The following is a 13,633-nucleotide window of genomic DNA, read 5'->3' as shown; positions in this document are numbered from 1 at the left end:
CTTCGGGGAACACCGCGATTTTTTTTGCCGTCTATGAGCAAACGATCGCGCGGTGCACGTCAGGTCATTGTCTATAATGTTTAAAAAAAAATTGTATATTGCTGTTCTTTTCCACTTAGGTAGGTACACAAAAAAAACGTTAATAAGAAAACATAATTTTTTTTTTAAATCGGAATCTAGAAGCAATTGTGGTTTTATTTCGAACAGCGGACGTACCTACTACACTGGGTAACGCTAAAATAAACGAATCTTCTTTTTCTTCACCTTATCCCACTAGGTCGGGTCGGCACAGCTAATTTTTCTTTTCCATTCTCTTCTATCAGCCGTCATCTGAACACTCACTCCTGTCTCTTATATCGTGATTCAGACTCCATCCATGTCTTCTTCGGTCGACCTCTTCCCCCTCTACCTTCACTACCATTTCCATATATCTCCTAGTCACATGGATTTTCTCTCTACGCATCACATGTCCATACCACGCTAACCGTAATAAACGTATCTAAGAACTAATGCAGCGATCTTAAGCTTCTATTGCAAAATCACTCACACTTTATCTTATTTTTTTTTATTGCTTAGATTTGTGGACGAGCTCACAGCCCACTTTGTGTTAAGTGGTTACTGGAGCCCATGGACATCTACAACGTAAATGCGCCACCCACCTTGAGATATAAGTTCTAAGATCTCAGTATAGTTACAACGGCTGCCCCACCCTTCAAACCGAAACGCATTACTGCTTCACGGCAAAAATAGGCAGGGCGGTGGTACCCACCCGCGCGGACTCACAAGAGGTCCTGTCACCAGTAAAAAATATTTACTGTATTTTGATTTCTGTCAAATTACATCAAAAGTTATACTGTAAAATAGACACGAAAAATCAATTTCCGTCACAATAGAGCTCTTACAATGCACACGAAACGCGGACGGTACGAGAGTTCATTGGCACCTTGTTCTACAAAGTCATTTTTTCCCATTCGATTCTCACATTAAATTTTCAAAAGATTAATTATCGAAATAACCTAACGACAAATTAGTTAACTTTTATCCACAAGGATGTTGATTTTTTAAAAAAAAAGAACCTATTGGTCTGTGTTGTTACTGTGGAAATTTGTACTTGATTTTTCCTTTCTATTTTTGGTACATTTATCACATAACACAGCTAAAGGTATCACTATTAAAGGTGGATCGAAAAAAAAAAAAAAAAAACTCTCCCCCAAATATAGACGTATAATCTAAGAATTACCCGGCAAATTTTTGACATTTTAAATGTTTCAATTAATTATGTTATAGCTTACGTAATTTACTTATTAGAACACGAATAGATTAAGTTATCTATTTGAATATTAGTTGTTCGTCATAACTCGTATTTTCGACCATAAACTGCGTATTAGATTTAGCTACAATTTTTATTGCGCATTTTCATTACTTACATAAATCGTGACATCAAACGTATTATTATAAAGATTTTCTTTGACACATTTGTAATTATTATTTTCCCTCACAACTCTGATAATCTAAAACACAACTCACATTTTTGTGCTTAACAACGTCCAAGACAGATGTTAGATCGGAAAAAGTCCAAGGATCTTCGAGAACGCCGCGCATTTTCCTAACACCGCACCTCACTTGAGTACTTTTTTAATTTTTCTTTTTATCACGGACATATTCCAAGCGTACGGTCGTAACGCTTCCTCGTCGTGGTTGTACTGTTGCGTACGCACCGCGCACACGCAATGCGTACACGCAGATCCCGCCTCGGGCGCCCCTCCACGAGCCAAGCAAGCACGTGCCACGCCGCCCCCCCAGCGCCACATGCGAACGAACCCATGCAGATTGGTCCCTTCGCCTCAGATTCGACGAATGAAGGCAGAACGTAAATTTCCCTGAAGCGCTGCCAAGGGCCGTATTCTGCCATTGGTCGGTCGCTTCACACGACATGAGCCGTAAACAAAACGAACATTATATTATATGAATTCTGTTGACAATATACCTACACACGTAAATTGTATATAGATATCTTTTTAATTTTTTTTTTAAGTCTGTAGTATTTTTAAATAATTAATCGTAATCACTGCATAGTATAAAACAAAGTCGCTTTCTCTGTCCCTATATCCTTATGTATGCTTAAATCTTTAAAACTACGCAACGGATTTTGATGGTGTTTTTTTTAATAGATAGAGTGATTGAAGAGGAAGGTTTATATGTATAATAACATCCATTAAATAGTGGAGAAATCAATAATAAATTACAGTTTCCGAAGCGAAGCGAGGGCGGGTCGCTAGTATTTTTATAATTTAATATTTTGAAACGAATAGATCTCTAGTAGGTATTATTTTATGGGTATTTAATTATGTATTTGGTTCTGTAGTTTACGATTTCGAGTTGGAAATGGCCTATATACTTATCTTATCAAGTGACAATACGAACCCTAAAACATATTGAAATGGACTCGTGATTCGTAATACAACTTTAATTAATTTGTAAGAAAATTTTCCACGAACAAACATCATTCACGTTTTTTTTTAAATTTCAATGTATTATTGTGGGTATTATTTTTTTGTCAAAAACTTTAATTATTGCCGTCGTCAAAATAATGTACTAGGTGTGTATAATATATAAGGTATTTATAGTAGGTATAAATGTATAAATTATACACTCGCGTCATACGAGTCATACCTTGCAAGGCCAACGAGAATTTTGTATGCAAAGCATCAAAGTTTTCGGACGATAAGCTTAAATTTTGCACCTACCTGGTATTTTAAGTTTATACTACAAATCGATGCCTCCAATGAACACTACGCTAACTCCAAAAATTCCTAGGTTTACAGGAGGAGCGTTTAAACGAAAAAAGTTGATAAAATCTTTGTTATTGCAGATATATTGATGGTTTTTTTTTTGTGTAACTATCTGATTTACTCTTGCTTCGAGCCCCATCAATATAATTTGTAATACTTTTAAAATAGTGAAGCGATTTGCATGAAAAACGAAAATTTCAAATTTTTGAGTTAGAGTAGTGTTCATTGGAGGCATCGAAACACACGTACACAACTAAAACAGAATTTAGTTTGTGAGATCGTGTGTGTAATCATCTTCTCTTTATATATATAATTCTACTGTACGTGTTCTACTTTTTTTTTATTGCTTTGATGTGTGGACGAGCTCACAGCCCACCTGGTGTTAAATGGTTACTGGAGCCCATATATATCTATGACGTAAATGCGCCACCCACCTTGAGATATAAGTTCTAAGGTCTCAAGTATAGTTACAACGGCTGCCCCACCCTCCAAACCGAAACACATTACTGCTTCACTGCAGAAATAAGTAGGGTGGTGGTACCTACTCGCGCGGACTCACAAGAGATCCTACCACCAGTAAAACTGTACTGTAGTGTCGTATGTCACTAAGCTCCTCCTTAATTGCTGGACCGATTTAAGTGATTTTTTTTGTATGCGTTTGGGTGGCGCTCTGGATGCTTTAGATTCACAAATCAGCCCGGCAGATGGCGCTGCTGTCGGTATCTAGATTATTTATCTGTACTGCAACTAAACGGCTGGATCGACTTGAATGAATTTTTGTGTATGTATTCATTCATTTTGTGTATGCATAACGTGACCAGACGTCCCGTTTTGAACGGGACAGTCCCTTTTTATAATTACGAATCCCGGTGTCCCCGAAATGAACTCTGGAACGGAAAATTGTCCCGTTTTTGGCCAAACACAAGCGGTGTAAGCTATATTAAAGCAAATTGTACCTCTAATAAAAATAAATATAAATATAACTAAACATCTTGAGTATAGATACATATATCGTCTTTTCGCATTAAAAGTGCACAATTTCCAAAAATATTCGAAATTGAGTTTAAATGCGGATAATTTAGAATCACCAGTATTTTTCTCATAAAAAAATTTCAAAAGAGCGTAGTTTAGTTTTAGTTTACCTATATTTTGACTACTATTAACAAAATTAATACATAATTGTATCTTACTTTAAAAGACAGATAATGTAACTGGTAAAAGATAAAAAATAAATGTTGCAATGATGATTAATATTAAAAATATCACATGTGAAACCTTTAAAACACTCTCCTGTAAAATTAGTAAGTTTTGAGATTATACAGTTTAAATGCGAGAAGACGATAATATTATGTTCTTTAATTCGTAATTTTCAAGCTAACTTTTCCGAATAATAACTTTAAAAAGTACTGTTTTTTTCCATCACGTAATGTCCCAATGTGTCAATTGTCCCAAATAGCTTTCCGGTGGTAGATTCTGCGAAGCACTGCTCTCGCCAAGGCCAGTGTTAGCAACACTTCCGGTTTGAGCCCCGTGAGCACACCTACATGTTAGGGTGAAGCTGAAATAGTCTCTCTATCATCAGGCTATCATCAGCACAGGTGGGAAAAAAAATAGAAAAAAAAGTCCCAAATAAACCAACGCCCCGTTTTGAGTAAAAATATAAATGGCCACGTTACGTATACAGGACATCAGTCAGGTCCACTAGTAAGTAGCTAGTACATTTATATATTTTCATTTCATTATTTTCGATGTTCGGAATGATTGTCAGTTTTCGTAGTAGGTAACGGACTAAAGTGTTATTGACCGACATACAATATATATTTTTTCCTACTTATTTATTGGTAGCCTAAGAGGGTATTCCAGTTACGCCCGGATGTGTAGGTGAGCTCACGGGCTCAACCTGAGAGAATTTGCTAACACTAGCCCTAGCAGGAGCAATGCTTCCCACTGAGAAGATCAGGCGAAGGCAAACTCAGTGGGCTGTCTATGGGACGACATCTGCATATTGCGCTAACACTACCATCATTTTTTCTACAATTTCATCATTTTTATATAGACAATTTGAAACGTCATTACCAATTCAGGGATGATATTCACTAATTCCAGCCTTCTAGACAAATCATACGTGGCCTAATTAAAATCTGATTCCGCTCAATGTTCTAATTTAGCATCGAAAGTTCGAGACATTATAAAAGACCTTGAAATTATTTTGAAATGAGTCAAAAAAAAAAAAACTCGACGAATAAATCAATAGCGGGCAGACGTGGAAGGAAGCAAACGCAGATGCCCTTGAAACGCTATGAGAAATCTACAAACAATAGACGGGACTAATAAAAAACGAGAACTCGAAGCATTTGAAAACGAAAGGAACGTTTGGGACAATAATATGTTAGCGGACGACGCATTAAAAGTGAAAGTATGGACAGGTCAATAAGTATAGGCATTAGTCTATATATTGACATAGGCCTATCCATGACTGGAAGTTTTTTTTATATTTTTTTATATACGACGAAACGATTTATCAACGGATCACGCTCAAACAGCTAAAGTATTCACACGTACTTATTCTTCCACCTTCGACCTCTAATCATTGTTCTCGTAATTTCACCCCACCGTATTCAGCGCCAAATATTTTTTTTTTTTTATTGCCTTTGTAGGCAGACGAGCACATGGCCCACCTGATGGTGAATGGTTAGCGTCGCCCATGGACTTCAGCAATGCCTGGGGCAGAGGCAAGCCGCTGCCTACCGCTTAATACTCTCCACAAGCCTCGTTTGAAGAAGGTCATGTCATAGCGCTCGGGAAACACCGTGGAGGGGAGCTCATTCCATAGCCGGATGGTACGTGGCAAAAAAGACCTCTGGAAACGCACTGTGGATGACCGCAGTGGCTCCAGGTAGTATGGATGAACTCTACTCCGGTGGCGGGCGGTGCGATGGTAAAAACGAGATATATTCCCACAAAATTTCATCTGTATACGTGACGGACGTCATAAGTGTATAACTAGATCAATTGTATGCAAACTACGGAACCCCTTATAACACTAATCTACCACAAACACACAAAATATAAGAACAAAGAATAAAAGAATAATTAAAATGAAAAACGAAACTTTGTAGTTCCTGGATGATGTCATAGGGTTGTACCTATACTGTGAGACGCGCAAAAAGCAGACGAACTTATTCCGAATAATACATATTTATTATGTATTTTATAACGTCGACTAGCTTTTGCCCGCGACTTCGTCCGCGTAGAATAGTTCACAAATAATGCTTTATTTTAGAACAAATTTGGTTAGCATAAAAAACGTTATAGTAAGCCAACCTTAACATACAGACATATGCTGCCGCGGACTTTTTCTTAGATCTTTTAATGGGGAACAATTCTGTCATACACTATTTTAGCGAACCTTTAACCGTTTCTGCAGCGCAACGCAGCGGAAGCTCTCAAAAAGTCAAAATAACGCCGATTTTGAAACATTCTTTATTGGTGCTCCGCTAGTATTGGTCTTAGCGTGATGTTATATAGCCTATCCTCGTCCTCTATACTATCCTGTTATATAGCCTTCCTCGATAAACAGGCTATCTAACACTGAAAGAATTTTTCAAATCGAACCAGCAGTTCCTGAGATTAGCGCGTTCAAACAAACAAACTCTTCAGCTTTATAATATTAAGTATAGATTAGGTATGGAGGACCTTGAAACAGATCCTAACGATACGAAAATAATTGGCGGTCGACTGCATTTTTCAAAACTACACAACGAAAACAGTTCATTTAATATCCTATGCATCGCATATACTTTATTCTGTACGTTTCTAAAAGATTGAAATAGCTAAGAGCCGTTAATATCGTTCTAAATATTGTGGAGTCCGTTTGCGTAACTTGATCATGAAACTGCTGCATTTTATATGCGGCAGTATCATTTTCTTCAGTCAAGTACCCCGGAATCACAGATAAAGGTAGTTATATGCAAGTGAATTCTTTATTCCCTTCACCCATCCGTTTTATTAAACATAAATATTGATGTCCCATATTAAATAAAATGCCGTGAAGCAGTAATGAGTTTCGGTTCGAAGGCTGGGGCAGCCGTTGTACTGTTTAAAAATTGAGACTTTACAATTCATGTCTCGAGGTGTGTGGTGGAATTTACGTAGATATAGGTGTAGGTGGAGATGTCTATGGGCTCCGGTTACGACTTAACAACAGTTGAGCCGTAAGCTCGTCCAACCCACTAAGCTAAATAAAAAAAAACAATATCGTAATATAGGGAAACTTAAATTTTATAAAAAAAAGTACTATATGTAACTGCCGTAGTCCATAGACATCACATGTGAATACCGCCATCTACCTCTCAATTGTATTAGTATAACGGCCGCCCTTCAAGACAAAAAAAGCATGTCTGATACGCGGCAAAAATAGGACGAATCGTAGTATTTTTTTTATTTTTTTTTATTGCTTAGATGGATGGACGAGCTCACAGCCCACCTGTTGTTAAGTGGTAATGCCAATCTACTTCGTATAAGTCTTGTTATTCTATTCTATCAGTCCACAGACGTCCACTGCCGGACATAGGGCTCCCGCAAGTCTCGCCACAAAGATCGACCCTTCGCTGTTTGCATTCAGCGGATCCTCTTATAAATATTGTTCGCTTCTTTCTTATTTTGTGTAGCAGGTTTACCATACCAAATTAATTCGCATTAGTATTTATCTAAACTAGGTACTATACTGGGTACAATAGTAATAGGTATCGTTTGGTATTATGCATAATCGAAATCGGGAATAAATAACGACTTGGGATTTTCAATTGTTTATCTATGCATACGTGCACTGCGTTATCAACTATAACAATCAATTTTGTATTTAATTTACAGTGGATACATTGATTTAAGCTTTGACCGACGTAAAGTTTAATTATTTTTTTTCATTAAAATCGATATTCACACAAAAAATAAGCAAACAGCAATTAATATTTGTATTTAATTTACAGTGATACATTGATTTAAGCTTTGACCGACGTAAAATTTTTACGTAAAGTTTAATTTTTTTTTTCATTAAATTCGATATTCACACAAAAAATAAGCAAACAGCAATTAATATTTGTATTTAATTTACAGTTATACATTGATTTAAGCTTTGCCGACGTAAAATTTTTTTTTTTTTTCATTAAATTCGATATTCACACAAAAAAATAAGCAAACAGCAATTAATATTTGTATTTAATTTACAGTTATACATTGATTTAAGCTTTGACCGACGTAATTTTTTTTTTTTTTTCATTAAATTCGATATTCACACAAAAAATAAGCAAACAGCAATTAATATTTGTATTTAATTTACAGTTATACATTGATTTAAGCTTTGACCGACGTAAAGTTTAATTTTTTTTTCATTAAAATCGATATTCACACAAAAAATATGCAAACAGCAATTAATATTTGTATTTAATTTACAGTTATACATTGATTTAAGCTTTGCCGACGTAAAATTTTTTTTTTTTTTTCATTAAATTCGATATTCACACAAAAAAACAAGCAAACAGCAATTAATATTTGTATTTAATTTACAGTTATACATTGATTTAAGCTTTGACCGACGTAAATTTTTTTTTTTTTTTCATTAAATTCGATATTCACACAAAAAATAAGCAAACAGCAATTAATATTTGTATTTAATTTACAGTTATACATTGATTTAAGCTTTGACCGACGTAAAGTTTAATTTTTTTTTCATTAAAATCGATATTCACACAAAAAATATGCAAACAGCAATTAATATTAGTAACTAATACATTAGCGCGAATCAAATCTTTGTTAACGAATAAAACAGATTTATATTTCGAATTATTAACTTATCGAATAACCAAATAATCTGCCTACTAATAAACTCAAAGTTGTATTGAAGGTAAATGAAGTTATACGCACATTAGTAGGTACAAAGGCAGATTTTGAGACTCGTTAGACGTATATTTCGGCAATATCGATAAACATCCCGTTGGGGCCCTAGGCCGTCTATGTTGTCTTAGGGCAGGCACGCAGCGACGGCGCGACGGTTCGAAATGAATTCGTTAGCTATTTTTTTTTGCTTTCAGGGTTATCACCGTATTAGAATTTTCTTGTCGTCGAAAGAAAACCAACCTAGATGCCCAATATTATTCTCCTCAAACATCATATAAGAAAGATAATATAGTACCAGAATGAGAACGACGAAAAAAAAGCTTTATAGTCAATGATCTATGATTCTTTTGCTAGTGATAAAACCTCTTGTGAGTCCGCACAGGTAGGTACCACCACCGTGCCTATTTCTGGCTTGAAGCAGTAATGCGTTTCGGTTTGAAGGGTGGGGCAGCCGTTGTAACTATACTGAGACCTTACAACTCATCTCAAGGAGGGTGGCGGCATTTACGTTGCAGATGTCTATGGGCTCTGGTAAACACTTAACAACAGGTGGGCTGTGAGCTAGTCCACCTATCTGCACTATAAAAAAAATATTTAAATTTATTTAATTAGTTAATTTATTATCGGTAGGTATAAGACGTTTTTTTATGGTATGTTCCATAATGCCCTTCTCCTGGGGACACAAGACGAACTGCGTAAGACAACCCTATCGTCGTTTGATAGTGTGGGAGGAGGCAATTCGTGGAATAACTTCATATAACGCCCGTGTGTGTGCGTGTGATCAAATACAAAATAGGAACGCGCTAGTGTGCGCGCCGCCGGTTCACTGTCAAGGCCAACTGCCAAAATCTCCCGCTCGCGCCCCCCTCGCTCCCGCCTCACTCAATCCGCACACAATAATTCGAATTTGGCGAATAACATCGAAATGTTGAACTCATAACGCGCGTATTGTTAATGATTACGTTCCACGTTGGTTAAGTGAGCCCGCAATAGTCATCATAATAAACATTAAACAATTGTCACTATTTTTGATCGGCGATATTGTGTAAAACTAACAATTTACAAACCGTTATGATTCTCGATAAATGTTTCTCATCATAATAATGCGGCGATTATGTTAGAGTTTTAATAGTGCAAATAACAAAATAAAAACGAAGCATTTGAAAGCGCCGCATAAAGCAACTAGAATCAACATAATAATATTGTATCACAGACAGCACGTTGTTGTCAAGGTCTCCCGCTAAATCACGACGCATGTTCGATCGCAAATCAATGGAAATTTGCATGAGTAAGAAAAATAAAATATGTCATAGTAAAGTATATAGACAATCATTATGTAATACACGCTAAGATCTGTCATTGTTTAGACAATAATTTTGTACGCTTTTAGAACAGTCTCGTAACAATAAAAATTCCTTTAATTAGAATTTTTAAACAAGGAATCTTTTGCCTTATCTTTATTATTATTCTATGGCTCATGGACAAGTTTATGCAGAATATCGTTGTATATAATTAAAAATATATAGTACGTACGTGTCCTCAGTACATAAATCTATTAATATGTGTTACCTACAAAAGATACCTAAGTAAAAAAAATACCTACATTTTTATTAATACAAAAAAATTATTAGTATCGAATTATTCAGTCCCAATAGTGAGTGATACAATTAACAACATATATAATTTTTAAAAAATACGAAAATCAAGTAATGTCACAAAATTATATTATCATATTATTTTATCATCTTTAATACTCTGTTCAATGCAGTAACATTAATTAAAAGAAAACAATGTTTACATCAATTCGAGACTAGAGATATTTTTTTTAAATAAATGATACATCCATTGACGTCATAAGAAAAATAAATACTCGAGTCGTTTAAAACTTCCAAAATAATTAATAAATTTTATTTTCGAGTTGTTCGACACATTCTAGAGTTGTTTTTTTTTTGTAGCCGCCCTTCCGATATTTTTAATACTAAGTATTGATACTTAGTATCATTATGTCTATATATTGATACTTAGTATTAATAACATTCGTTATGTTTAATTGAAAACTATATATTAAATACGTATGAATAATATGTGTCAGTACGTGCAACGTGCGAAGATTGGGTAAATGATAAGATGCAAGTCAAGGCCGAGTTATATCACAATGCAACGTTGTGCATACAGCAGATTAGATAGAAATGTAAACGTTGCCGAACGCGAAAAAAAGGAAGTTTTTGGAGTGCAGTTTTTTTTAATATTCAAATTTTTTATGGCTTCACTTTACGGTTTTTTTCCAACGAAAACGCTCTTTCGTGTCCTTGAAGAAGAATGGATAATACGAGTATATCAATAATCGGCACCCGTAGACAATCTACAAATACATACATATTATGGTACATACATACATACATACATTTTACTGGTGGTAGGACCTCTTGAGAGTCCGCGCGGGTAGGTACCACCACCCTGCTTATTTCTACCGTGAAGCAGTAATGCGTTTCGGTTTGAAGGGTGGGGCAGCCGTTGTAATTATACCTGAGACCTTAGAACTTATGTCTCAAGATGGGTGGCGCATTTACGTTGTAGACGTCTATGGGCTCCAGTAACCACTTAACACCAGGTAGGCTGTGAGCTCGTCCAGCCACCTAAGCAATAAAAAAATAAAAAAATGTACATAGATTCTCGGGAATAAACGAAAAACCTTTTATCTGATGCTATATTTGATGTTCAGCAGTTACCGAAGCTCGTAGGAGTCGCAGCGTAAACGTTGTCTCCCATCTTGAAATGTGACGTCAGAATCTAATTTTTAATACAAACTAAAACGGTCACCCCACCCTTAAAAGTAGAACGCGCGGCTATTTTGCGACAGAAACACGCCAGATGGTGACACCTACCAGTGCCGGCTTAAAATACGCCCCAATTTTCAACAATTTTTTTTTTTTTATTGCCCTTGTAGGCAGACGAGCATACGGCCCACCTGATGGTGAGTGGTTACCGTCGCCCACGGACTTCAGCAATGCCAGGGGCAGAGCCAAGCCGCTGCCTACCGCTTAATACTCTCCACAAGCCTCTATTATATCTAATACAATTATCTAATAATATTATCTAATACAACTAGTATTCATTAAATTATGTGAGTTTCATTTTCACAGCGGACGAGATTCGTGAAGGCTATACATACTTAATTGCGAAGTTTAATTAAAAAAATTCGTTTCCGGCCTGCGGGATTTGAACACCGGTATGGTCGCTCGTGACGTGTGCACCGGGCGGCTTATCCATTCGACCACGACAATGCGTTTTCCACATAGCAACCAAAACCATAGATAACTAACATTACAAAAATTAACGAATTTCTGTATAGGTACTTTATTTAAAACAAATATCAAAGCACTAATTTTAATAAATTTATTTATATAAACGAATCCAACTCTTTGATGTTTAATAAATAGATCTATGATTCTAACCAATATTCATTTATTTGTTAAACGTATACCAACAGCGTAAGTCAGCAGAGAATCAGTGCTACCAACGAAACGCTCTAAACGAAATTCAAAACTTTTTTTATGCTACTAATTAAACTGTTCTCTATTCAAACTGAAACATAGTAACAAGTTTTTTTTTAGTTTCTACATAACACCGTGTTTTTAATACGCAAAAAACTGCATACATAATCCGCCCACCCACGATCGAATGAAAACTGCATTCTATATTTTAAACGTTACAGTTCGGTCGAAATAGCGTATCAGGAAGTAGATTCAAATAGTTGTCTAATATAATGATAAAGTTTTTAGAGTTGCCATTCGGAAAATATCAATACGTCGAAAATACGGCTACATATTGCAATCATTAGTTTTTTTTATTTATTTACAAATATTCGTAACAACTGTAGATTGCGTGCCGATGTCAGCATACATGAACTCACTACGGGTGGCCTATTTAGGAAGATGTTAATAGCCTCATAGAGTAAAGAGCTGCCTATTCGCCTATGAGATTACCGAAGACCCTACAATATAAAAACCGTCGTGTAGACATATCTTAGTATCATATATGTTATTTAATAATGAAGTGTAATTAGGTAGGATACTACAGGCCTTAACCCGTGCATGTCATAAGGTAGTAATAAGTACCGCATACCGTAACTTCTGAATGTAAGACACAGGACTTCGGAAAATCTCAACACGAAGACCAGACAATCGGGCCTTTATTAAGTATATCGAGTGTGTGGCGTCACCTCGAATATAAATATCGAGAATTCTTTTTCTATTACATCGATAAACAAGTATAATAAATGTGTGGTTCGTCTCACGGTGTACCTACTCAAATGTCTATGTGGTACGTAGCCGCCGGTCGACACTAGCTAATACTCGTAGGCGGTATCGATCTACCGCGTCGCGGATTGGGGCAGGTCGTGGTAAAACGCACAACGTTTTTCGGTGTTAGCCCTAACGGAGATGCGTGAAGCGACTGCACGTTTTCTTGTGAAATTACTATCTATGCTTTGATGCGCGGATTTATTGTAGTATTTAATACGATGCGTTTTCTGGCGTGCCGTAATAAAATTCGATATTCAAAAATTCGAATTTAATTCTAAATGAATAATTTTGTTATATAAGAAGAAAAAAAAAGAACATATGTAGTTACAATTGGCGTTCGTGTAATATGTTTTTTTAAAAAACCGAATACGAATTTAGAAACCACAAATGTACATATTATTATTTCAAATTGAGGAAATAAATTCTGGAATATTTTCTTGTGATTGCTTCTAGCAAAATAAAATATTAAACCGTTTGCTAATATGTAAAACGAAATGAACTAGATATTAAATGTGTAGCTTTTTAATCTGTTATTTTTAACAGTGATCTGTCGGGAATTATAACAGTGGATTTTTTTCCAGAATTAAAATATTTTAAGACCCATTTTCATCTCTATATACGTACTGTACTTAATACCAACGA

The 13,633-nt window shown here is 35.6% G+C and overlaps 1 protein-coding gene across 6 annotated transcripts in view; it reads right to left on the bottom strand.

Annotated features, from left to right (window-relative positions):
- ERR (estrogen-related receptor) overlaps positions 1 to 13,633 on the bottom strand; it is a 41,376-nt gene that overhangs the window by 21,197 nt on the left and 6,546 nt on the right. For 2 of the 6 annotated variants that reach the window (XM_089738325.1, XM_089738326.1), the window contains exon 1: positions 1,528 to 1,729. The exons of the other annotated variants lie outside the window; for them this stretch is intronic. In XM_089738325.1, coding sequence (XP_089594451.1) covers positions 1,528 to 1,602 — 75 coding nt within the window. In that variant the 5' untranslated portion in view covers positions 1,603 to 1,729. Of the gene's footprint in view, positions 1 to 1,527; positions 1,730 to 13,633 lie in introns of those variants that run through there. 6 annotated transcript variants of the gene reach the window in all.

Source organism: Bombyx mandarina, chromosome 25, assembly GCF_030267445.1.
Source record: "Bombyx mandarina strain Sakado chromosome 25, ASM3026744v2".
Taxonomy (NCBI): domain Eukaryota; kingdom Metazoa; phylum Arthropoda; class Insecta; order Lepidoptera; family Bombycidae; genus Bombyx; species Bombyx mandarina.
This window is presented reverse-complemented; position numbering and strand designations above follow the sequence as displayed.